Raw genomic sequence first — 27284 nt, forward strand, 5'->3', positions numbered from 1 at the left:
TGAAGGCAACTACCTTCAACTCAGCAAACAACCAATCTTCTATAATTGAAGAGAACACATCCTGAGAGAACAGTGAAACCTCAAGATCACCAGTAAAGTCAGAGGCATCGGGGGAAATGGGGCACTGGTACATATGTTAAAATAGTAATTCATATCATGTGAATAAGAAAAAAAGAACACTGGGGGTGATATTGTCTATGAGTCTGAAAGGGTTTAATTGCAGAGTAGCATAGCACCACTCATTATGATAATGTCCGAGGGAACTGTCGGCAAAACAGCTTAGCATCTAAAGGAGATCTAACATCTGGTACTCCACAAAATCTCTGTAACAATGTATATGATGTGAATATAACCTCTGGCTAGCTGCTAACATCGAATAAGTCAAATCTTGTTAACGATAGGAGACTTTTCAAGTTAGGCCAGGAAGTGGTTTTCCTTTTACCACACTAGAATAAGCATGTCCTTAGAGTTCCTACACTAAACCAGGATGGTGGCAAGAAGTTTCACCATGAGCAATAGCTCGTACAGCATCATGAGCTGGCTTCCCCAAACGACAGTGAACAAGTGCTTTTAAACATCATTAAAAATACAGTTAATACTAAGTGTGAAATGAAAGCTTTGATACTACAGTCATGGAGATAATTGTTATCCTTTGTCGATATGTCTGTCAACAGAATAGCAAGAGTTGCTCGAAATTTTCACAAACTAACATCTTTCAATTCTTTCCATAAAAAAATTAATTGCTTTTATAAACAACTATGTACTACAGAGGTCTGAAAATCAACTTCAGTTCAATGTTATATGTTTAGAAATTGAGGTAAGCATGTTCCATACTTACCCTGTTAAATAATTGCTTTTCTGAAGATAGCAGAGATGTAATACAGCTTATCTACAGAAGAAAATAAAATTGTTTTCCTCTTTTGGATTTGTGTTAAAGCCAATGCCTTTGATTTCTGCTCCAAACTCCATTCTCTGGTTAATGGCTCCACGCTCTCCCTGGTAGCTGCTTGGATAAAGTAGATTACCCATGCCCTTGGTGTCATCTTTAACCCAAAGGTAAGTTTTCATCTGCATTCTTGCATCATCATGATTTCCACCTCTTAAACAGTACCCAACATTGTCCCTGTCTCAGTGAAATGCTGCTGAAAGACTCATTTATGTTTCCCTAGCTAATCTATCCTAATGAATTCCTGACTAGTCTCTCACATTCTACCCTCTGTAAACTTGAGATCAATCAAGCACTTAACTCATTTTAAAGCAAGTCAAGTCTTGGTCCCTTGTCACCTCGTGCTCACTGACCTACTGTGAGTCCCATTCAAACAATGAACTGATTTTAAAATTCTCATTCTTGTTTTGCAAATCCCTCTATGGTCTCCTTATCTCAAGAATCTCTTTCAGCCCTAAAACTCTGTGTGATATTAGTGATTTTCACATTTTAACCACTTGACCATGCCCAACCTTAATCACTCCACCAATTAGGCCATACCTTCAGATGATGAGGCCTTAAACTCTAGAATTCTGTTCATAAACTTTCTACATCTTCAACTTGCTTTCTTTTAAGAACCTACTTAAAACCTATCTCTCTAAACAAGCTTTTGGTCATCTGGCCTAATATATTGGTGGGTGGCTTGATATTTTGTTTTGTAATGATTCTATTGAAGTACTTAATGATTCTATTAAGGTACTTCATTTGTGAAGTACCTTAGGATTGACTAATACATTAAAGGCGTTACAAATTAGAAGTAGTTGTTGTAACGGTGTTTACTTCTGCAGATTTGTAAATGTGTTCACTAACGATTCGTTTAGCATGATCTGTAGATTGACATTTTCTCATGTTTTTCACCTAGCATCATCTCCAAGCACTCCTAGGTCAGTGCAGCATGATGAGATATAAAATAAGCAACCGTCTATTGTGCTATTACGATTGATAAGAATGTACCTATATTTATGAAGAAATCAGTATTTCAATAAATGTTCTTTTCCAAAGTGCTCATGATTCCATGAGAAGTAGGATGACTAAAACCTTCACAAGTGCATTTATATTCTTACACAAAGCAATCACAGGTATTCTTCGCCACAATAGAGTCAACCACAACACTAAAAGCACCCCCTACAGTATAATATTCAATCCACCGCTCACACTAAAGGGATGAAAGCAGTGACTCTCTGGCAGTTAGCAAAGAAAATGAATTTGTGACAGTCAGTTCCTAATGGGCACAAGCCCATTGAACAAAACTGCCCATAATCAGCATCAAACTGACAGCTTCACTCTTTGAAGCCACAGAATGACTAGTGCGGGAAATGCAAGTAGCACGCTGGTATAGTGGGACATGCTGTTCAGAGATTGTCAATTTGTTACAACAGAGTGAAAAGAGCTTTAGTCTGAATCTACTTGATGTTCTACCTGACCTGAAAGCATTTGATGTTGGCAGCTTTTACCAAAAGTGAAAAAAGATTTCTTCATTCAGCAATGTTGACTCGTAACCAACTAAAGAAAGAAACCAAATTCAGGTTTATGTTTGATAATTTCAATACTTACTTCCACATAGTTTGCATTAATATAGTCAGAGTTTGAATCTCCCTCCAATGGTTGCAGCCTGACCCGAGAATGATCATCTGAAAAAGAGATAAATCAAGATTCATTCATGAATCACCTTGAACCGTAAAGGAAGACAGAAATTTGCTTTTGGACTGAGCCATGAGGAGGAGACATGGTGGAGCACTGAATCTTCTGACTTTCAAACATTATCGTTGGCAGCTTAGACCAAAATAATCATGGCTTGATCCTAACTTGCTACTCACTTCCCTTGAGATTCCTCTCTCTCCATGCAGCTCTCCCTCATTCCCCACCGTCTCCCATGCCACCAACTCCTCCATCCCAGAGCTCCGTCCCAATTTTCTACATTCCTAGACTTGCAGAAGGCACTGGCTAAAGAACTATAGTCACTACCACTCTCTCAGTATGAAGAAAGGCAGGAAACGTTATGGTCATAGAATGAGAGAATCCCACAGTGTCGAAGCAAACCATTCAGCCCAGCAAATCCACACCTACCCTCTGAAGAGCATCCCACACAGACCCTACCTGTAACCCTGTATTTTTTCATGGCTAATCCACCTGGCTTGTATATCCCAGGACACTATGGGCAATTTAGAAAGCCAATCCACCCTAACCTGAAGAGCTTTGGACTGTGGGAGGAAACCAAAGCATCGAGAGGAAATTCAGTCAGACACAGGGAGAATGGGCAGTCACCCAAGGGTGGAATCAAACACATGTCCCTGGTACAGTGAGGCAACAGTGCTAACCACTGAGCAACCATGCTGCCCAGGTCCATCAGCCTTTGTCCCAGTTTCACATATTGGAGATCTTCCAGCATGATTCACCAATTGAATGCAGAAGCTATGGTATATAAAAGCAAATTTGGCTATGATATATATTTAAAAATTGCATTTTCTAATGGTCCCCACAGATTCCACCCTCCCCAACATAAACACTGCCACTCAAACAAAGCAAAATATTGCGTTTGCTGGACATCTGAAATAAAGACAGAAACTTCGCAGGTCTGAAAGCATCTGTGGAGAGAAAAATCAGAGTCAACGTCTTGAGTCCAGTATAACTCTTCTCCAGAGCAGAAAGGAGTTGGAAAATAGTAATTTTGCGCTGTTGACTGAGGAGGAAGAGTAATAAGTGAACGAGAATGTGTGTGCTCAGATCAAAAGACAAAGGGAGTACTAATGGTGATAGAAGAGAGACATAAAATCAATGTAAATGATTAGTGTGAAAGTGAGAAATGAGTCCTGTCTGCTGACAGTAAGGTTAACAAGCATAACAAAGACATAGCAAGGCATGGGGCGCCGGTTCTGGTGTCAACAAAATGCAGGTCAGAGAACATGGTCTGAAGTTGGTGGATTCAATATTAATCTCTAGAGCTAGAAAGTATCTAAATGGAAAATGATGTACTCTACCAACTTGCATTGAGCTCTATTGGAATACAGTAGCAGGCACATGCCAGAAATGATAGCAAGATGCCTTACTGAAATGGCAAGGTTGGGGCCATTCCTTCGGACAGAGTAGAGATCCAATTGCAGCAAACTATATTGAGTCCAACTCAAAATTAACATGCACTTTGTCCTCAAACTTCAACCTTTCCCTGCAGATAACTGCGGAAGAAGCCATGAGTAGAACCTCCTTCATTCTGGCCAGGTCTTCAAATCCAGAGGATCGTTAGGAACACCTCATCTCATTATCCCACAGAATATTGGGGCCTGCGTACTGACTGAGACAGGCTGATTAGTGCAACAATTATTACGGATGAAGGGAGTCCCTCCTGTGAGGACCTGGTCAGATCACATCTGAGACACTCAAAATGAAGAACGTTTGGTTTGCACCCTACACTGTGGACAAGAGAGGCAGCCTGAAGAGCAACATAAAAGAAAAGAATGTAGTTCTTCATTCAACACTCATTCAACATTGGTCACAAGAGAGATCAATCAACAAACAGAATCACTAGCTTCCTCAGCATCACAAACACAAACTAACCCATGAACAAATAAGCTGCATTCATCCTTGACCTGCATTGCTCTGACAGCTGGTGATTTGACTGTAATACTAGATTCCTCCTGCAGAATGTACAACGACTTCATATGCTGCACATGTACGCTCATCAAAATGCATTTATTTTTGCACCTTAGTAAGGCTATATAAATGATCAAAGTAAATATGCCATCAATTGTATAACAGCTTCCTAAATTAAAGATATATTTGCTTCATAAAATGTCAATGTAATTCCTTGTGACTGCAATTAAAAACAAAGCAGAAGGAAAAAGGACTAGCAAATTTGATTTTTTTTCTCCAATCTACCGTGAAGTCCTACAATCACAAACCACAGCACAGGTATATGTTCAACCTGAGCAGCAGCTTCCCAACGTCTTTCAAAGCCTTGTTGGAATCAGATGCCTGCCTGTTTCTCATATAATGGCCCTGGGACACTCCCTATAATTTATATCTGTGGAATTTTTTAGCAGCAGTTTGGGAATAACATTCAGAATAAAATCAAAAGACAGTTTCCTTCTGATTTAATATTAACATATTTGCTGGTCATAGAGTCATACAGCATCAAAAAAGACCCTTCGGTCTAACCAGTCCATGCCGACCATAATCCCAAGTTAAACCAGTCCTGCCTCCCACGCTGGGGCCATATCTTTCCAAACGTTTTTTATTCATGTACTCATCCAATTGTCTTAACCAAAGCTTGTTGGTTTTTGGAACATGTGTGGCCTGCCTGTTTCAAAATGCTCCATTTGACTATGAAGGAAATGCTGGTGAACAACTTTACTCCAGCTATTTGTTTTGGTCATACCTCATTTCATCATATTTAAAGTTATGGAGCTTGCTTCTGCTCTCAAGTATTTCTGACTACTAAGGGCAATTTTAACTGAATCTCTGATCAAGTGAGTGGGTTCAAAACTAAATTATGTCGCATTTATTTTTTGGAGGAGAATACTGAGCCAAGTGTGTGAACACTACAGCCCTCAATGTTATATCACTTCCATCCTCAGCCCTTGATCTTAACTGGAATGGTGCTTGGATGTTACAATTAGCTTCAATATAGCTTGGCTAAATCAAGGAGAAAAATTTTTCCTGATTCCTTCTCCCAGCTACTGTCTAATGCCTGCTGCTGGGTGGCGTTGAATGAGAACAGAATTAGTCTTAATTTCAGTCAGGTTGTCTGACCTGGATAGTCAGGCTCAGCAAAGAAGAGCCGGTTAAAAGATGCCAAACATTGACCAGCATTCATGGAGCTCCAGTACTCTCAGCAAGGTTCTGGAATTGCACAGCCCTGGCATTTTTACCAGTACAATTAGGGAATATGGCAATGTCTATAGCTCCTACTTTGAGCAAGACCTCACACCGCTGCTACACAAACCTAATGTGACTGAATACGGCTGCAAATCAATTTCCATATAGACAGCGTTGCTAATAGGAAAACAAGTGATTTAAATTGGGGAATTCTGGCTGCTCCGGCACAGAGAAATGGATGGTGGTTTCATGAATTAATTTCACATGTAGAAATCACAAAGGAAATGCACCAGCTTATTTTATCACAGTGATAGCCTTCAAAATTCTAAAAGCTCTTTGTATCTTGGGAATTAATGTCTTTGCAATTGCCTCAGTCATTTTACCTTTGTCTCAGAGCTAAACAAATACGCTTAATATCCATGGAACAAGGGATTGGATATTACTGTCCTCTGCCTACCCATTCCCCCCCTCCCCCCAACAATTTATCTGCATGCTTACAGGGAAAAGAAGCATCAGGCTGCCCTTTTGGGCTATTCAGATCCTTTGGTGGCCAATTAATGGCCATTTAATTGGCTGGATTTATCAGTTCCCTTCAGTGGACTTGAAGGCATTGGGCTCAACCCTATCACTAATACTGTTGGCTGCCTTTTCTTAAGGCATGCTCTCTAGATTGTCAATGAATGATTATAGAATCCCTACAGTGCAGATAGAGGCCATCTGGCCCATTGAGTCTGCACCAACTCTCCAATGAGCATCCCATCCAGACACACTTGCTCCCTCCCATCCCCCTTTGCTAATCCACCTAATCTGCACACCCTCGGACACCACAGGGCAATTTTGCATGGCCATTCCACCTAGCCTCCCGATCTCCAGACTGCAGAAGGAAACTAGTGCACACAGAGAAAACCCACGCAGATATAGGAGGAATGTGTAAACTCCACACAGATAGTCACCCAAGGCTGGAATTGAATCATTGTGAAGTAGCAGTGCTAACCACTAAACCAACCTGGTTTTAATTCAAGTTCAATTGATGCTGGAATGGATGATAAATCAACTTGTGATCTGCAGACTCTGCTACATGTGTGGCAGGTAATGCTTTAAGAGTTGGATGGCTTGGATGTCCATGCACTCCCTCCAATATTTCAACTTCACATTCCTAATAAAGTCTCTTGACATGTTCATTGCCTTTCTGATTGGACCTTCTATATTTTGGGTTGACTAAAAGCTGGGTGCTGGCATGATTCAGTGAAGGCTATTTGCCCCTTTCAGGGATTGCCAAAATATTCTTGCCATGCCCGGCAGGTCTCCTGCATGACCAGGTTCTGAGGATGCAGTAGTTTTGAGACTTTGGTGTCAGGGGAGATGGCTTTAACTGATTAGCACCTCAATGCTGGATGTACGTGTTTGGAAGAGCATTTTGTTATTGGTCTACCTTTCTTGCCACTGAATTTGAAGGACTTTGGAGACCCATGCTCAGCTCTTTGAGATGTTTGATGTCAGTTGTCCACATTTCCACAATGAAAATAGCATCAAGGAGGTCCACCAACCTGTGGACAACCCATACCCACTTAAGGGCTTCCACCTGATACCACAGAGGGACCCACACCAATCTGTCACCTCGATAGGTTTCCCTGCGTGGGCTGGTGGTGGCTTACCCTTTGAACCCAGTTGCCCCCACATTCCCCCATTCACACCTTTCCTTCTGCACTCACCTCTCTCTCTCTCTCTTGTCATTATCTCCAGCCCCAGACTATCTGGCCATAGGATCTAGATTAGACTGGTTCTGGAAAAGCACAGCAGGTCAGGCAGCATCTGAGGAGCAAGAAAATTGATACTTTGGGCAAAAGCCCTTCATCAGGACTCAAGGGTCTGTCAGTCCAGGTTCTCAGCGCTGAGGTCTTTCCCAGTACAGACACGGCGGAGCTATTGGGAGTACAGAGCTGATGGTCGATTGAGCAGAAGAACTGCCCTATGAGGTGGAATAGGCAAAAGTGAGGATTGCAGATGCTGGAAACTAGAATCGAGATTAGAGTGGTGCTGGAAAAGCACAGCAGGTCAGGCAGCATCCGAGGAGCAGGAAAATAGACGTTTCGGGCAAAAGCCCTTCATCAGGAATCTATGAGGTGAAATGCTGTATTGGGGAAAAGGGCCTTCCTCCTCCCTCCCTTGCCATGGTATTGCTTAGTTGACTACGAAACATGAAAGTAGAAGGAAGAATCTCAAGTGAAAATTAAAATAGACAAGTGGAAAACTTTGTACATAAGGAGGAAAACTGTTCTGAACAAGGGTCACTGGATCCGAAATATTGATTCTGCTTTCTCTCCACAGATGCTGCCAGGTCTTCCAAGTTTCTGTTTTTGTTTCAAATTTTCAGTGTCTGCCATTCTTTGTTTTATTTTCCTGAAAGAGTTAAATATGTATTTAAACTTAGTGGCAAGGTAGACATTTGTTTATCATTGCTCCCATTTTCTGGCAGGAAATAGGGGTAAAATGACCACAGTTTCAGACAATGCTACAAACTCAAAATGCTGAAATACATATCGAGACTTGAGAACAAATTCTGCTGCATACCTTAATTTCTGTAATGTTGTTTATTCTTCTGAACAATGAGAATTGTTACTTCTGTGTGAGTTGACTGTTTTATATCTATGAGCATGTTGGGGTGATCCAAGGCTAGATACCTGTATCTTTAGCACAGATATTCTTCAATATTTAACAATATTGCTTTACCAATAGGTGAGAAGATGCCATATGTGTGGGACATTCAACTAATTTATTTCACAATGAGATGAATGTACAGTGTAGTTGTTTCACATTAATGAAGGTTTTTGGCATATATTCATACAAAATAATGAACATGTAACAAAGAAATGAGTTGTTATATTTGACAAATATAGACCGCCTCCTCTGCTGTAGCCTGGGGCCAGAACGTCCTCTTATTATTCACATGAAGTACTAGATTTCACAGAGTAGTGCTGACTCTGGAGGCCATTAAAAATGGCTGGAATGAGATGAGGTTTAAATCATGCAAGAACTGAGTCATGCTATTTGAAATTAATGCTGAGGTCAAACAGGTTTCTTTTTCATTCTTTGATGGATCATAACCTGTCATGTGAAATATATGGAAGTGACTAAATGCTCTTGAAAGGCAGGTAAGGTCTGTTAAGTGTCACAGTTTCATGTTATTTAAATCCCTAGTCCTTTAAACTTTGTTTGATTGTTTCAGAGTTAAAAAGGCACATGCATTAATGGACATCTAGCCAGAATTGATTCTGATGACACGATTTCATTTAGCTCCGTTGAATACCCTCTCTTCATTATCGGCCCGGTCAAGATACCGCTCGTCAATATCAGTTCACTGTGCTATAGATAGGGCAAATGCAACATTTTATATATGTACAGTATGTAACAGAGCATTAATATGGTTGTCAGTGATGATGGAAGTGAAGTAGGAGTGGAATCAGGCGATAAGGTAACCTTGTCACTGAGTTTGTGAGACAGGAAACTGGAAGGCTTTCAGCACCATCAATTGTAATCAATTGTTTGAGGTTCATGAAACACACGAGGTGCGCCACATTAGGAGGTGGAATTTACCAAGATACTGCATATGAACAGAAGGCACAAGAAATGCACAAGAAATTATAGCCATGATGTGGAGGTGCTGGTGTTGGACTGAGATGGCCAAAGTTTAAAAATCACACAACGCCAGGTTATAGTCCAACAGGTTTATTTGGAAGCACTAGCTTTCTGAGCGCTGCTCCTTCATCAGCTCCAAAAGCTAGTGCTTCCAAATAAGCCTGTTGGACTATAACCTGGTGTTGTATTATTTTTAAAGAAATTATAGAACCAATAACTATTTTCACTTAACAGTATCCTTTTTTGTCATGTGCTGCAATTGGAGACAACTCTGTCTCAGAATAACCTCACTAAGGCAAAGGAGAAGCTGTACTGATCACAGAGCTGGATGGCATTGACTGTAGTTGCCAGAGGCATTTGGGGCAAGAAATCTACTGAAGCTAACAGACAGAGGGCTGTAAATAACCACTGGGCATTTACATAAATAATGAAGCAAAAGACAGGAGAAGGATTCTTGAAAAGATTTATATGCGTTCACTGAGGAGCAATATAAACCAAGATCAGACAGCAATGCCACAGCAGTGTCACTGAATTCATAAAATAATGCAACCTTTAAGTAGAGTTGGCATCATTTTTCAAGAGGAGCAGTACTCACAAGCAATGATATTCCCATATCTATTTTTCATCCTGTTTTCATCTTTCTTGGCAGAATCCCATGGGGCAGACTGTCCTTCATAAAAACTCTGGAACACACAAATGTTACAATTAGCAACAATACTTAAAAAGGATGTTTGATTATAGGTGGATCGGGGGAGAGAAGTAGACAGATAGGTCACAATAACAGTGTCATGCTCCAATAGTGCACGGACAGCATTGTACACACAAAGGGACTGCAAAAAATAAAACTAATTTCTTGTCAAGTGAGATCAAATCTTTGAAGTTGCTCTTCAGACTGATCACAATTAAACTTCCATTCTATTATGGGCATGTATGGGCATGTATTATTTAAGCTTAATGTAGGAGTTTTATAAGGCTAATGTTACAAAGCTGTGCTACAGATGAAGAGGATACCATGGTTGTTCATGGATTTCTACCCATCCATTTTAATGGAAGCGAAGTTATGGGCAATTCACCTTTGGCTACATGCAGCAAGCAAATGATATTGCATGATACAGATTGAGAATTGTTTACTTTTTTAGGTGATAGTGTAAAATGGACAATATTAAATGGCTACTGTTGGGAAGGAACTGCAGGTGTCCGATATTGTTCGCTCCTGACCAGTCTAAATTATTCCTCCCTATCACCTTCCCATCTCACTCCCTTTATTTCTAAGACGGTTCTTAACTTGGTTCTTCAGATCAACTGTAACATTCCTGCCACCCATGCTACCTCAGCAAAAAATAAAGGATTGAACTGTGGGGATGGTCTGAGCCGAAAGAGCTCAGGACTGTATTCCATTTACCCACGAATCCACTCAGAATCCAAGCTGAATGGATTCAGTGCAGCACTTTGAAAGTTTATTGAATTGCAGTTTGAAAACAACTGCTGAAGTACTCACTTTACAATCACCAAAAACCAATGCAAACAACATCTTAAATGCAATTGAGAAAATGTAGCAGGTGGAATCAAATATTTGTGTCTGAGGTTGATGGCAATCTGTTTGTTCCTGAGGGAGCCCTTTCATAAGCTGACAGGCTGTTCAACCATGAAATGGTTTTATTTCTCCTCTGGAATGTGTGTGTTTCTGTGTGCATTGTGCAATTTCAACATCTTTTGTTGCCAGTTTGTTTCTCTCTGATTTGATGCACAACTTAACAAGGAATTCTGTCAAGACAGGAGTGGTCACTACATGGCATAATTGATTCGCGTAAAAAGTTGGCAATCTGCAGTAAAACAGAATATTTGGACTAATTTGAACTTTGCCCATCCTGGAAGGAAGATTGTATAACATTAACATGCAAATTTCACGTGGGTTAGATGATTTTATTGTTGGTAATTATCCAGATATTAAAGTTTAACATTTCCACTCTTGGATTTGCAAGAGGAAGATTGGCCAATACTTATGCTTTGTAACTTTGTTGAAACCAGTAATCAGGCCTAACAGACTAGCCTGCATTTACACATCGTGCACTTTATGTTTGTATTCTACAAGAAAAGAACCATTTCATATAGTTCCAAAGTATGCCAAAGTTAATAAAGTACATTTGAAGCATTGTCATTGTGACGCAGACAACAGGCAAACTAATCAGTACACAGCAATTGCACCCAGACAGCAAAGTGGTAATAACTAGATACCATATTGGCTGAAGGATAAATATTAGTCAGGATACCAACTGCTCTTCCAAAAGAGTATGACAGAATGTTTCTGTTCATTTCAGTGGGTAGGTTTGATGTCAGTTTAACACCTCATCTGAAAGATACAATCTGGCAGTGTAGCCCTCTCAGTAATGCCAGTTATGGAGTCAGTGATTCATACAGCACTGAAACAGATCCTTTGGCCCAACTCATGCCAACCAGGTTTCCCAAACTTAACTACTCCCATTTGGCCCATATCCCTCTAACTTCGAACCTGTGTGTCCAGAACATCACCGGGGTTTCTGGGTTAATAGTCCAGTCGGGTCTCTGGATTTATAGTCCAGTAAGTTTACCAGTATGCCATCACATTCCCATGAGGTGATGAATTTTTTAAAATGGTTACAAAGTTGAACTTTTATGACATATGGAAAATCAGACCAGGGACCACAATCAGGATTCAGTTTCGAACAACAGTTTCAGACCAATAGAAGAGCAGCTTAACTTGTGGCAGTCCAGACTTTCAGAAATAGAAAAAAAATGTAACTGCTTTAGCAGTTTTAAGTAGACAGGGTATTTTTAAAAATTCAATTCCAAAAAGTCAGTGATGTAGCTGGCGTACGTATATTTTGACAAAGAGAATTGCATTTGGTGAGCATATAAAACATTGCAGAAGGGAAGGCTTGCAACTTTGTTAATCAAGTATGAAACTGAAGAGTTGAGGTAAAACTGCTGATGCAGTGTGGTTGAATGGCTGTAAAGGATACGGTTGGGAAAAGAGTTGAAATTTTCTTTTTGTTGCTGATGTTAAAATTTTCCTAACTTTTCATACATGTTTCTAGCTTTGATTTTTTAAAGTTTGTGTTATAAACATTTGATAAAAGAACATTAGCAGCCTCACGTGGATTTGATCATTGACTGACCGATGTGGTAACTAAACCGCAAAAGTAAAACTTATGGTCTATGAAACCAGGTTTCACTCTGAGATCTGACTTGTCTATCAACTGAGGATCATATCTCAGTCAATCTGGGGAACATGGTTAGGAGGCAGATTCGTAAAGAGGGGAATTAGCTAACGAATTAGATAGTGAATTAGCTGAAAAGAAGCATATAGTACAGAGCTAGCTGTTATCAGTTGAAATAAATTAACTGTGGAAATCTGAAACAAAAACAGAAAGTGCTGGAGAAACTCAGCAGGTCTGGCAGCATCTATAGAGAGAAAATTAGAGTTAACATTTCTGGTCCTGTAATCCATTTTTCTGCATGATATACCCTTTTACCCTTCAAGCCTGCTCCGCAAGTCAATAAGATTAGGGCTGATACGTTTTGGCTTTCACCCCATTTTCCTGTCTGTTCCCCATATATCTTAGCAAGCAAAAATCTGTCTAACGCAACCTTGAATATATTCAATATCCTTCACTGTTCTCTGGGGGAGACAATTCCAAGGTTAACAAGTCCCTGAGAAAATAAATTCCTCCTTATCTCTGTCTTAATGGGAGACTCCTTACTTTTAATCAGTGCCAACTCATTTTATATTCCTCCTTGAGGAAGTTATTATCATTAGTCTTTGATCTCATTTAGATTTTTAAACAATGTTTCTAAGTTAAATAATGATCCTGACAAACAAAACTATGTAGAGCTTTCACTTTGGGCACTATCAGGAAATAGGTCACAATATGAGTTTGACATTATGTTAGGCTTCACACTCACACCAAAATTCATCATTAGTTTAGTATAAATGTAAATGTTCTATGAATTCATACTACCGAGAAGTGTAAAAGAATGTAATTATTTTGTTTTATTTTCTATAAAAATGTATTCTTGAACATATTTGAGAATGGTAGGCTGGTAGAGTTTATTAATGGAACTGAAAATTATAAACAAAAATAAATATTTTTAATAGGTATGTCCAGATCTCTATTGCTGCGTCACTGACTTTAAAATACCAGAAATTGACTTTAAAAGCAATACCCAGCCTTTTAGCAGTTTCATTAGCGTGGGACTGAAAAATCTGTTTCTATATAAATTAAGTTTTTTTGAGATGGAAAAGCTTTTAAAAATTTACATACTAATGTTCACCTGTCTGCTCAGCCTGAAAAATCAGCTTTGTCTGAACAGCTTTCCCGAGGCAGTGGAATTGAAAGAATTTTAAGACTTGGGGCAGAACCCAATTTGTTACTTGCATGAACTGAATCTTGAGGCTGAAGGATTAAGGGAAGCACAAATAAAATTTTGTTTTGAAGATTAACAAGAAAATGACATTTAATGGTCCTAACCTTTTGCACTGTCTGATCGCTTTGACCTAATTGGAGTTCGATATCACCAGTAGAATTTCAGCTCCAGGTTATTCTGCAATACTAAAAGCCTGTTTTACAGTTCAGATGAAAAGAGAGACTTAGAAATGAAATGTATCCATGCCTTATTGCTTTGGTCTATAGATGGAGCTGTAGAATTGGAACTTGCCTTTGGCGAAACATGATCAAAGTTTCCACTTTATTTGTAACAAAAGGTGTTGTGATGGCTCCATATGATAGACTTTCAACAAACTACATGATGAGCAAAAAGCCCTCAGGCTACAGCAAGTCTTAAGACTGTTCCTTTTGCAAAGTGAATAATCATTTCAAGCCTAAAAGAACCAATGAATGCAATTTTGGTAATTAATTCTAATTACATTGATATAATACTAAACAAATCAGAATCAATTATATCAGATATAGCTTTTATCCTCCTCTCCTCAATATCTTACTGTCAAAGTCTTAGTTGGAGCTTCCTGAATATCTTATATTTTTCACAAATAATTCAGAGTCTCCATGTAGTGAACCAGGGGAATATATTTTGCCGTCTGAAACTATAGCAAAAGTACAAACATTACTTACTGAAGACGGTATTAACTCTCTCTGAGCTGTACGATCCTTTTGGCACAATTTATAGGTTTAGAATCGGCTTTTCCTCCTCACTCATCCAATGTTTGTCACAGAGTAAAACAGACCCTTCATTTGTGAATGATGACATTAAAGTAATGGACTCATAAATCTAGAGCTTTCCAGCTGCAAAAAATGTTTGTTTTTCTATCAAGGAAAAATGTCTAACTACCCTAATACAAGTAGTATAGTCCTAGTCAGTTTGAATTGCTTTGAAATTGGATGGAATGGAATTGAATAATTTATTGTCACGTGTATTCAATGTAAAATACAATGAGAAGTTTATACTGTAATCATGAATTGGCACCATTCTCATTAAATTAAGATAAATTCAAAGATAAAGAAAGATAACTAATAGCCCTCTTTAGATCTTATACAAGATTTTCTTTCCATCACCCCTTCACATACTAAATTCACATCAATTCACTTTTCTGTGGATTGATTTTCCAATTCAACAGCTTGGCCAGCAAATTTTTGAATTTCCATCTAGTCTTCCTCTCACTGTTGTAAGTAACACTTTTTAAAAAAGGTTATCTTGTTGGAGTGGAGAGGTTATAGCATTCTCGTCCCTCCTGTCTACTGTCTTCTGCTTTGCAGAATTCACCACTCCATCCCTGAGTTTGGGGCCAGTAGAAAGGTTATCAGGTGGTCACATACTGCATTTTACTGGGCTCTAAGTCTTCAGTGAGGGAGCATAAAATTCAGGCCTTCTAAGGAGTTATTGCAAGAGGATTTGAGTACAGGAGCAAGGTCTTACTGTAGATGCACTGGGCTGTGGTAAGGCCGCACCTGGAATATTGTGGGAAGAAGTGAGGTCTGCAGATGCCAGAGATCAGAGTCAAAAAGTGTGCAATGCCACACTTTTTGACCTGGAGTATTGTGCACAGTTTCGGCTGCTCGACGAAGAAATGATGCATTTGCCATAGACAGAAAGTGCAGCAAAAATTCACCAGCTTGATTCCTGAGATGGTAGATTTGCCATATGAGGAGAGATGGAGTAGACTGTGCCTGTATTCACCAGAGTTGAGGAGATTGAGGGGGTAAGCTGATTGAAAAATATAATATTCTTACAAGGTGAATAGACTAGACACAGGGATGGTATTTCTCCTTGCTGTCAAGGTTTTTTTAATTCACTCACAGGATGTGGGCATCACTGGCTGGGCCAGCATTTATCACCCATCCCTAGTGCTGGAGGGGCAATTAGAAGTCACCCACATTGCTGTGTGTCTGGAGTCACATGTCAGCTGGATCAGGTAAGGATGGCAGTTTCCTTCCCTAAAGGACATTAGTAAATTGCTTGGGATTTCCCCCTGATAATCAATAGCAGTTTCATGATCAATTTAACTTAATTCCAGATTTTTAAGTGAATTCAAATTCCACCGTCTGCTATGACAGGACTTGAACCCAGATCCTCAGAAAATTACCTGGGCTTTTGGATTAATAGTGCAGTGATATCCCTGCTAGACCACTATCACACCTGTTGGCAAACTTGGTGGTGTTGGTGTTGGTAATAACAAGTGGTCATGGTCTCAGGATACAAAGTAGACCATTTCAGATTGAGATACAGAGAAATCTCTTCACTCAAAGGGTGGTGGCCCTATTTAAATTTCTACAAGAAAGCTGTGGAAACAAAGTCACTGAATATATTTGCAAAAGAAAAAGACAAGGGTGTGAAGAGGTATGGGAGAGATGTGGAGTATGGCATTGAGATAGATGGTAAGCCATGATCATATAGAATAGTGGAACTGGTTTGATGGGATGAATAGCCTATTCCTAGTTCTTGAGTTACTGAAAATCTAGGAAACACAGGGTAGAGCCTAAGTTCTCAGAGTGTTCTATGGCTTGGGAAGTGGAGATATAGGGATGAGTGAAGCCATAGAAAATGAGTATGAGGAGTTTCAATTGAAATGTTGGTGACCAGGAGCTAATATAAAGGAAATGAGTGTCAGGGTGAACTGGATTTGATGTGAAGTAGAATATCGGCAGAAGAGTTTTGTAAGACCTAAAGCTTTCGGAGGATGGAAAAGGGTGATCAGTCAGGAAAGCATTGGAATAATTGATCTTAGATAAAACTAGAAAATGATTGAGGGTTTCAGCAGCAGACACCCTGAGGCAATGACAGTGATGGTTTTTGTTATACTAATAGTACCAGTTGGTCATTACAATGGAGAAGCTATGGGTTGAATTTAACTTTAATGGCAAGGGGCCTGATCTCTGCCCTGAAACCTAATGGCAACCTTGTGAATACAATCACCTAGTCAGGAGCCCTCTCATTGGGTCTCACGCTACATTGCGCAGGGAATGTGGTGATCAGTGGACGGGTAACCTAGAACTCCAGATTAATGTTCTGGTGGCACGGGTGCAAATCTCTTCACGTGAAAGGGTGAAACTTGAATTCAATAAAAGTCTTGTCTCATGGTTGCCATATAATCACTGTTGATTGCTGTAAACACCTGTCTTTTTCAATAATGCCATTGGGGAAGGAATACCTGCCATTGTTGCCTGGTCTGGCTTACATGTGACTCTAGGCCATCAGTGATGTGATTGCACTTATCTGCTCTCTTGGCAATTATGGATGGGCAGTAAATGCTGGCCTGGCTGCATTGAGGATAATAAATAATGTTCTTTTTTTGATGGGGTTGCATTAATCAGCTGTAAATCAAATGGCCTGTGCAAATGTTAAATAGGGCATGGCGACATTGAGTCTGTGATCATTATGCCAGTGTCCCAAACTAGAGAAGGTGAGCAGCACAGAAATTGCCAGACACCCGTCATTTTGAAGTGACTCAACCATTTAGATTTTGAATGACATAACCATCTATAATGTTTTGTTATCTGCAATGACCACTAAAAGGATTCAACGTGTTTTGTGACAACTAAAGTGAATTGGTTCAATGGCAGGCAAAAAGACGCACACACCAGCACATAAGCTGAGTGCGGCAGGAGATCCCACTGCCGAAGGGTAGCAGCTTATAGATGGTTTGTTTTCCTATCTCATTATTTTCAAATGTTTTGGAGTCTGATGTAAGAAGTTAAGAAAAATTCTCAGTGCAAGGGGAAGTTTTCTAAGCTTCCAACTGGTTTCCTGTTCTCTCTGTTCTATTATGTCTCAGGCTACAGTCGCAATTGGATCCAGAGCAGCCCCTTTTGCTTTTCTCTTTGGCTTCCTTCCCACTGAACCACCACGTCGGCCATCTGAAAAACTGAGAAGGGAGGGGGCAGGAGCAAACTGACCATCTGTTACCCCTCTTGCCTCCTTTGCCCAGCCAAGAAATGAAAGATTCAATGTGTTGAGATAATTTAATCAACTCAGAGTTAAATGGGGCATAGGTCAGGCTGGTTCAGCCTGAAGTTAGAGGAATGCAAGCAGAGGGTGAGGACCAGAGCTGACGAATTGATTGGGATGAAGTGAAGAGGCTTCATTCTTCTGAAGGAAGTTTGATCCTATTCAAGACTTTGTCAGAGCTGTCATTCAGTGGTGGCACCACCAGAAGATTGTGGCTTCTGACCCCACTCCCTAAATATAGGCTGACCCTGCTGTGTAACTACACAGTATTCGATTAGAGCGGTGAAGGGAGACTTGAAATGGAGGACCCACCTCAGTTTGATGCCAAAGAAAATCTCACAGCAGTACTTTGAATTTTAGCAAGGAAGTTCTGCCTGATGTCCTATCAATACTTAGCTCGCAGTCTATATCACCAAAATACCCGATGCAGTTTGCGTGATCTTGCTCAGGATAAATTGCCTGACATGCCTCCTCCATGACAACAGTGACTACATTTCAGTGTTGCTTCATGGGTTTGAAATGCACTTTGAGGCATCTTGAGAATGTGAAACATCCTTCTTTTTCTTTGTTTTGAACTTCAGAAGCAACGGAGGAGGTGGTGGACAGGTAGAGCCAGTGTCGTCAGCTATATTTGGAATCTAACATCACAGTTTAGAAGATATTGCTGAGGGGCAGCTTGGAGGAATTATGCAATTTTGTAAAGGTTTTGTTTCCTATCTCCTGACTAATGATGAGATATAAATCTATGGGGCCCTCATACACTCTATTATCTCAGGTTGAGACCTGAGTAACAACTCTGCAACCACAGGGTCAATGTAACCCCATCCTGTGCCCATTCAATAACTGCCTTCAAAATCAGGAGATAAATCTGAAATAAAATCCTGGCTGTGTTTCCTTCCCTCTCAAACTTTCATATATGCAGTCAACTCCATTTTGCCATCTCTAAATGCACCAGGTAGCACAACCCTGCACCTGTGAACAGTATTCCACAAATCTAGAGTAAAGGAGCATGTGTCAACATATTTGTGAATTGCTGAGACCTCAGCACTGCTGGAAGTGCTTTGCAGTGAGATATATTATAGACTGTGCCATGAAGTGTGGAGAGTTTAGTAATAATCAATTCTGCTCAGTTACCTCAGCCTCACCTCATGGCAGTTAATTATTGTCCATTGGGCTGTCAGTTTATCAGTAAAGCTCATAGAATAAAACGATAAAGCTGCCAAAGCAACAACTGTGTTTTCCTTCCTTCGGTGAAGTCAAATGTTGACAAAATTAAAGCTGCTAAATTTCAGAGATAATTACAGTCTGTGAAAGATTCAGATTGAAATATTAGTAAAACATGCCTCATTGAAATGTTTATTAGATACAAATCATTTCAAAGCTCAGGTTGTTATTCAAGAGTGTTAGAGTCAGCTGGATTGCTGTAAAATGCTGGAGGATATACTCTAAGCAATTCTCTTATTCTTTCACCACAAATACAATATTTAATTGTCTTCAGCAATAAAAAGATCCATCTTGCAAACAAAGAGACACAGCAAATGACTCTGACTGGTGATTAAATGAGATGAAAGTGAAGAACATTGTGGAAGATCACATTTTGCCTCTCTGATTTGGCCCAGAATTTTTCACATTTGCCAAATAATATTGCAAATCACTTACATAGTCAGCCACCATGTTGTGGAATGATTGAACTGTTCATCCGTGTTTGCTGTGGAATTTAGGAGTTCATACCATCTCCAGCATTTAAAGAACTCAGTGCTCTTATTTATGTAATGCCATGGAACTTTTAACATCCACCCGAACCACTGGAGCAGGCAAAGAAAGCATCCCCAACATTGCAACAGTCCCTTAGAGTGGCCACTGAAATGTCTGGATGCATTCTTCTGCCTCAGGCAAGCAAGTGAGGGAGTGCATGTAGACTGATTACACGGTGGCTCAGTGGTTAGCACTGCTACCTCACAGCACCAGGGTCCCAGGTTTGATTCCAGCCTCGGGTGACTGTTTGTGTGGAGTTTGCACATTCTCCCTGTATCTGTGTGGTTTTCCTCCCACAGTCCAAAAGATGTACAGGGCAGGGAAATAGCCCATAGTGTTAGGTGCATTAGTCAGAGGGAAATGGGTCTGGATGGGTTACTCTTTGGCGGGTCGGTGTGGATGTGTTGGGCCGAATGGCCTGTTTTCACACTGTAGGGAATCTTATCTACTGTATTACACTTATTGTCAAGATTTTGTGGTGTTCTATAACATAATAGTATTGGATATCAATCTACATTTACCTTTATTAATTAATAACTAGTTCATTAATTAATCTCCTAACTAATTATCTTCTCCAGAATGTTCTGATTCTGTTGGAGCAGTGCTCCAAGAACTGAGACCAAAGATGGATCCTCAGAGTTAATCAATTTGTTAGCTCAGTTCATAAGTTAGAGGAATAATAATTGGCAGTACAGAGAGAAATCACAAGACTGAGATTAAACTCGATTCTTGTGGAGAGAAAAAAAATGATGCTGATGAAATGGAAAAATGGTTGTAATTTTGAATGTAGCAGAGAAGACGTCCAACCTTAATCAGTCAGTCAAACTTAGATTTTGATTTTGCATCAAATGGATATTGCTATGTCACAGGAGGGAAATACGTTAAATAAGCTTTGGTTGTGATCTTTTTATTGTTCAAACTGATTTGAAATGTATGGATCATAAATAAATTGCTGGCCCAGTTGAGTTTTTGGCCAATGGTAATGAGTTTCAGGTATGATGAGAAGATGAAGCTCATCAAGTGTTCTCTCCTAATAAATAGCATACATGAGTAAATATTGATCTTATCTGTGATTCTCCAAGAAATCAATTTGACTGCTATTAAATATAATCCTGGCAATGAGTTAGTGGGAAGAATTTGATCAGGTCTTTTAAAGAGGAAACATAGAAACAAGAATAGACCTTTCAGTCCATCAAGTCTATCCTGCCTTTCAGTACATTCACGTCTGATTGAACACTTCAATGCCATTTACCTACCCATTCCATTAGTTCTGTATGGTATTGGTAATGAGACATCTATCAATCTACCTTAAACTCAGACTGAGCTTCCGCAGTCCTCTGTGGTAGAGAACTCCAAAGGTTCACAATCTTCTGAATAAAGCAATTTCTGAAGATCTAAGTATGCTGCATCCATCAGCTTTCCTTTATTAACTTTGCAATTAACATCTCTAAAAATCATCAACATGTTTGTCAAATATGATTTCCAATTCACAAATCAATGCTGGCTGTGCCCAGTTAGACCATTATCAACCAGGTGGTTATTTACCTCATCCGTTCTAATAGATTTTATAATTTTCGCTAACACATCCGTAGTTTTCTGTTTTCTCTCTTGCTCCCACCCTAAATAGAGGGATGACATTTGTTCTCTTCCAATCTGCAGGAATTCTTTCAGATTCTACAGAATTTTGAATGAAAGTCACTAATGTATAACCTCTATAACTACCCCTTTTAACACAGACAACATTGATATGGTGGATTGAATGCTCACTTTCATCACAACTCAGCATTCCCTCAATAGATTAACATTTCTGACTGGGTGATAATTTGACAAAGGTGAGGTGTATAGGTGAGATACTTAGATTCTCAATGACATACTGAGAGATAATAGCGAGAGTCATTCAAAATAAGGAAGCACAAAAGGAGGGGTCACAACAACAGATGATGTCAACTATGAGCTCTCTTTTGTATTTTATGAAAAGACAAAGCATTTCTTGTCTTGATGCAATCACAAAAGATCCTAGGTCAATAGTCCAACTGTGCAATTACATAACTCCTTTTGTCTCTTGACATTCAGGCAGCTCTCTCCCCGATTTTCCATTTAAAAAACATACAAATCTTTCACAATCAACTGCAAACATCTGAAGGCTGATAACTGGAAGGCATCAGCAGTCGACTTATTTGTTGCGAGAACACTGCTGTATTATCTCAGAATAAACCACACATCAATCACCATAATGCAGCAATTGTGCTTTGTGAGTGTCACATTTTATGTCTCACATCCAGGAAGTCAGATATTTAGATAATGACAATTACAAGCATTGGACTTTTCTCCTCCAACTTGTACCTATTCAGAGGGAAAAAAATAGCAATTCAATCTGAGGTGTTAACCAATAGCGTTCATTTATTTTGCTTTGGTAGTTGAGTATAGGAGTTGGGACATCGTGTTGAGGTTGTACAGGATGGGGCCACTTTTGGAATATTGTGTACAGTTTTCATCGCCCTGCTATAGGAAGGGTATTATTACATTGGGGATGGTTCAGAATAGATGTACAAGGACATTGCCGGAACTTGAGTTATAGGAAGAGGCTGGATAAGCTGGGACTTTTTCACTGGAAAACAGGAGGTTGAGAGATGACCTTACAGACATTTATGAAATCATGAGGGGCATAGACAAGGTCTTTTCTCTTGGGTGGGGAGTTCAAAACTAGGAGGTATATTTTTAAGGACAGGGATGAAGATTTAAAAGGGACTCGAGGGGCAACTTTTCGCATAGAGGATGGTTCATATGTGGAATGAACTGCCAGAGGTATTGGTAGATGCAGGTATATGTTTTTGTATTCAAAAGACATTTGGAAAGGTACATGAATAGGAAATGTTTAGAGGGATATGGGTCAAATGCAGGTAAATGGGACTGGTTTCGTTTTGGGAAAAACAGTCAGCATGGATGAATTGGACTGCGGGGTCTATTTCCATGCCGAATGAGTCTATGAAAGGGTTTCACTTACTATCAATGTACCAGTCAATATTTATACCTTAAACAATACTACCAAAGCAAATTAACTGGTCATTCACCGGAATTTTATCTGTCAAACCATGCCTTTTGAAAAATAGCTTTCCTGCATCTTTTTTGTAGATTCCATGCCCTCATGCCAAGTTATATTTCAGAAGAACTTCCTTTCTGTTACAGAAGATGGAGATTACTGAAAAGAAAATCATGTGGCCAAAATTTTTCACCTTATAACTCATCAGAACGAATGATCAGGACAAGAACACCCAATAGAGGGCAATACATTGATATACAGTACACCACGTTGAACACCACTTCGAGGAAGTACAGAAGGTGGAAAGATCTCAAATTTACGATAAGGTGGAAACCATCTAGAAAGATGACGGCAGCAGATACATGGGAACACCACCACCTCCAAGTTCCCCTCCAAGCCAGTCACCATTCTGATTGGAAATATATCACCATTCCTTCACTGTCGAGGGGTCAAAATCCTGGAAATCCCTCCCTGTTGTGGGTCAATTAGCAGCAAGTGGATTGCAGTGGTTTGAGAAGGCAGCTCACCAGCACCATCCCAAGAGCTGTTAAGGATGGGCAATAATTGCTGGCCCAGCCAGGATACCCACATCGCATGAGTGAATAAAATAAAAATTTTAAAGCACCGAGTGATGTAACTGGCCACTTGTGCCTTGCTTGACCACTGATTCCCTTCAAAACTGGTGAGGGAATGAGAAAGTGACATGAGGGACGGTGTGAAAACAACTAGGATTTTAGCTGATATGGGAATGTGTATGACATTAATATTAGCAAGAAGGGAGTTCAATGGGAACTACAGTTGGGGACTGGGAGAGGAAAGTCTGAGTCGGGTGATATCTGATGCATTCCTTGTAGGGCTTAGGGGAGATCTCTTGCTTCTACTGGCCTACCAGAAACCTTGATAGACAAATAGTTACAGGAAACGGTGTCTTTTCTTGCCACAGCTTCGTGTTGCCAGGTTTAGGACCAACACTGGGAGTCACAGCCTTAATCCAGAATTAAAATTGTACCTGTATCTGAACCATGGACATCAAACCCATCAGTTAATTGTCTAAGAGGTCCCTGCAAGGCTGAGGAAACATTCTGTCCCAAAATGATGAAAGAAATAGCAGATGTGATCATTTAAAGAAGGCAGATCACCAGCAGGTACTCGAAGATTGTTCGGGATGGACAATAAACGTTGGCCTAGCCAGCGATGACGACATCCTATTAATGAATAAAACTGTAGCCAACACAGTTGATTTGAAAGCCCTATTCCTGACAGGCAGGCAGGATTAAAATGGGAGTTTACCTTTCTGAGCACCTCTGCTTTTTCTTCTGCTACAGCTGAGCTTGATTCTCAAATGTGAAGTTCTCTGGGAGGTTTGCTATCGTCAAGGCTTGAAATGATTGAAGGTCACTGATACCAATATCCCCAACTCACTCTTGCAAATATAACCTGGTGTGAATTTGCTGAGAAATTGTCAGAGCATAAACATTACAAGACCCTAGTACCTGAACCTTTTCTACCTTCTGAAAAGTGGCAGTTCTGTCATGATCTATGCATCACCAAGGAAACAGTTCTCGATTCTAATGTAGCTTTATAATGACAGTGTGTTAAATCAAAAAAGGTGCAAAATGACATGCTTGTTCATGAAGTGAGGACAAGCAAAGGCAACAGTACCTCATAGATTCTGGGGAGGTCAGCAAAATCTGAATAAAAAGCATATTTGGGTAAGTAACACTTGAGAAAGTTTCTCCTCTTGTGTTTTTTTTACTTTGCAGAAGCATGCTGAAGTAAACAAAAAAGTCTCTTCAGAAAATAGCTTAAAAAACCATTTACTGCAAATTACTCGAAGTGGCTCCATCACGCCATGGGATCTGCCTGCTGGATCCTTCCTCACATTTAACTCGTGCTGTTCATTTGAGGTCATTTATTATGTCCTGCATGAACACAATTCTTGCTGCTACCTTACATAGCACAAAAGAGGTTTTCTTAAAGGCGACAAGTTCCATTTTTCACATACTCCTGCTCTCTTACTTGTAAAAGCCTGGAATACATTCCCTTCCCTCATGCACATGATCCACTCTGGTCAAACTACTGATCTTATAAATATAAACAGGAATAAAGAGAAATGAATCACAAAACTGAGTGTTCATTAATGCAGAGTTGCTTAAACTAATAGGATTATAATTAGTGTAGAATGTGTTACCACTGTGTCTGTCATATTCCCTACAGATAGCACTGACACTGATCAGTTTAAACAGAAACGATGGAAGTCAAGTTACAGATCATTGGGTTTTATTTATAATCATATCAAAGGTCTCAACATTGTCCCTTGACATTTATTGCTCTGATCTTTAAAATATAAATGAATAGATGGTTGACTGAAACCTATTATTCTAAGTGACAGACCTCCATTCATAAGCTTCAGATGGAGATATTTACATTTTAGAGTACATTTTGAATGCTAGCCCAAACAGTCTGGGTGAAACTGCTCAGTTACAACTACCAATGAAGCTAATCAGCGCATCAGAAAATGCTGGAAAAGCTCAGCAGGTCTGGCAGCATCTGTGAGAGAAATAGAATTAATGCATCAACTTCATAGGGAAATGGTTCTTGGGAAATTGTTCAATTCTAGAGAAGGTATTTAGTATACAACCATGCAGGTTAGCAGGCAGGTACATCCGATAATTAGGAAGATAATTGAAATATTAGATATTAATGCAGGGGGATAAAGCATGCAAGCAGGGAAGAGATTGCACAACTGCATAAGGCATTGATGAGACCACACTTTGAGTATTGCCTACACCTTTTCTGTCCTTACTGAAGACAGGGCATACTTGCATAGGAGGTAGTTAAGTGAAAGGCCACTTGGTTGATTCCTTGAATGAAAAAAATGTCTTATGAAGAAAGTTGAGTAAGTTGGAGTCCAGAAGAAGTCCATAAGTATGAGTTCTGAAAAATGTGTTGCTGGAAAAGCGCAGCAGGTCAGGCAGCATCCAAGGAGCAGGAGAATCAATGTTTCGGGCATAAGCCCTTCTTCATAAGCCCGAAACGTCTATTCTCCTGCTCCTTGGATGCTGCCTGACCTGCTGCGCTTTTCCAGCAACACATTTTTTAGCTCTGATCTCCAGCATCTGCAGTCCTCACTTCCTCCCTCATAAGTATGAGTGGTCTGATAAGCTGGACAGGAAAGATGCTGAGAATATATTTCCCTGAGCAACCACGGGACATAATTCCAAAATTATTTGCTGGATTTTGAGGGAAGACTGTTCAGTGGTTAGGAACCATTTGACCTGGAAAAGGTCATAATATTATTTATGAAGAGTACATTTTTAATATAGTAATTTGGAGTTTATTCAGAAAAGGTAAGTGACCATTGATTTGACCAACATTTGAAAGTGGAAAAGTCTTCAGAAGTAATGGATTACTTTATCCATTGGATAATGTACTCTTCTACATTGATCAGTACTACAGTACTACCATTAATAGTCATTAAAACCCATCTGTTTCACAAATGGGGGAACAGTCCCAACTTCTTCAAGTCTACCCTCAGACCTGGTTTTGTGAGTGATGCCCCCATTCTGCGAACAAATGAAGAAAAGGTTTGAAACCTGCATGTGACCACATTTGGGTCTTAACTTCTGAAATAGCCACTCAGTTAAAGGGAAATTAGGGATTGACAATAATACTGGCCTTGATGCTAAGCCGGCATTTCCCAAAAAGAATAAAGAAAAATTTCCAATGTACCGTGATCTTAATGAACGGCAGAGGCAAAGTCATAATCTCACTGAACTAAAAATCTTGACTCTTAACTGAATATTTAGTGGATATGGTTCCCTTCCCGCCGTGCAAGTGGTTAAAAAATTTGAAATCGATAAGAATTTGGACTTAAAGCCATGGTACCATTGTTGTAAATACCTATCTTGTTCATTAACGTCCTTAAGAAAGATAATCCTCCAGCCAAAGCCAGTCTGGCCCACATGTGAATCCAGCTCCAGGGCAATGGGGATGACTTTGAACTACCTACTAAAATGACTGGCAAGTCATTCTGTTCAAACAGCAATTAGAAATAGATAACACAAAATCACAAAATTGGTAGAGTGCAGAAATAGGCCATTTGGCCCATCGTACCTATATTGGTTCTATTACCTCATGCTAATCTCCTGCATATCCCCCATAATCCTGCATACCCTTACTCTCCAAATAATCATCCAATTTTTTTTTGAGTGCCTTGAATGAACCTGTCTCTATGACATTCCCATACCATTCCATTTCCTAACCACTCGTCATGTGAAAAAATTGATTTGTTTGATTTCTTTAAATGCACGCCCCCTTGTTTTTTTCATTTTTTTTAATGAGTGAGAACATCGTCTCCCTATCTGCTCCATCCAGCCCACTCATAATTTTGAAGAACCCCTCAAATCTCTGCTCAGCCTTCTTCTCCACAAAGACAACAGCCCCAACTTCTGCAAACTACCCTCAGACCTGGTTTCTTGAGTGATGCCCCCATTCTGTGAGTGAATAAAGAAAACGTTTGATAGGTCAAGTAACCTATCCTCCACCTGTTTCTGAAGGAATGTAAGACAATTTCACCTTGACAAAGCCAGATTGCTTGAATGGCCAATTGGCTGG

The 27284-nt window shown here is 39.8% G+C and overlaps 1 protein-coding gene across 5 annotated transcripts in view; it reads right to left on the bottom strand.

The window, feature by feature from the left end:
* Nucleotides 1-27284, bottom strand: part of LOC122548881 (receptor-type tyrosine-protein phosphatase mu-like) — a 701186-nt gene that overhangs the window by 85533 nt on the left and 588369 nt on the right. For all 5 annotated transcript variants that reach the window (XM_043687785.1, XM_043687784.1, XM_043687783.1 and 2 more), the window contains 2 exons: nucleotides 10029-10116; nucleotides 2540-2616 (listed from right to left, as the gene is read on the bottom strand). In XM_043687785.1, coding sequence (XP_043543720.1) covers nucleotides 2540-2616; nucleotides 10029-10116 — 165 coding nt within the window. The remainder of the gene's footprint in view (nucleotides 1-2539; nucleotides 2617-10028; nucleotides 10117-27284) is intronic.

Source organism: Chiloscyllium plagiosum, chromosome 4 (genome assembly GCF_004010195.1).
Source record: "Chiloscyllium plagiosum isolate BGI_BamShark_2017 chromosome 4, ASM401019v2, whole genome shotgun sequence".
NCBI lineage: Eukaryota > Metazoa > Chordata > Chondrichthyes > Orectolobiformes > Hemiscylliidae > Chiloscyllium > Chiloscyllium plagiosum.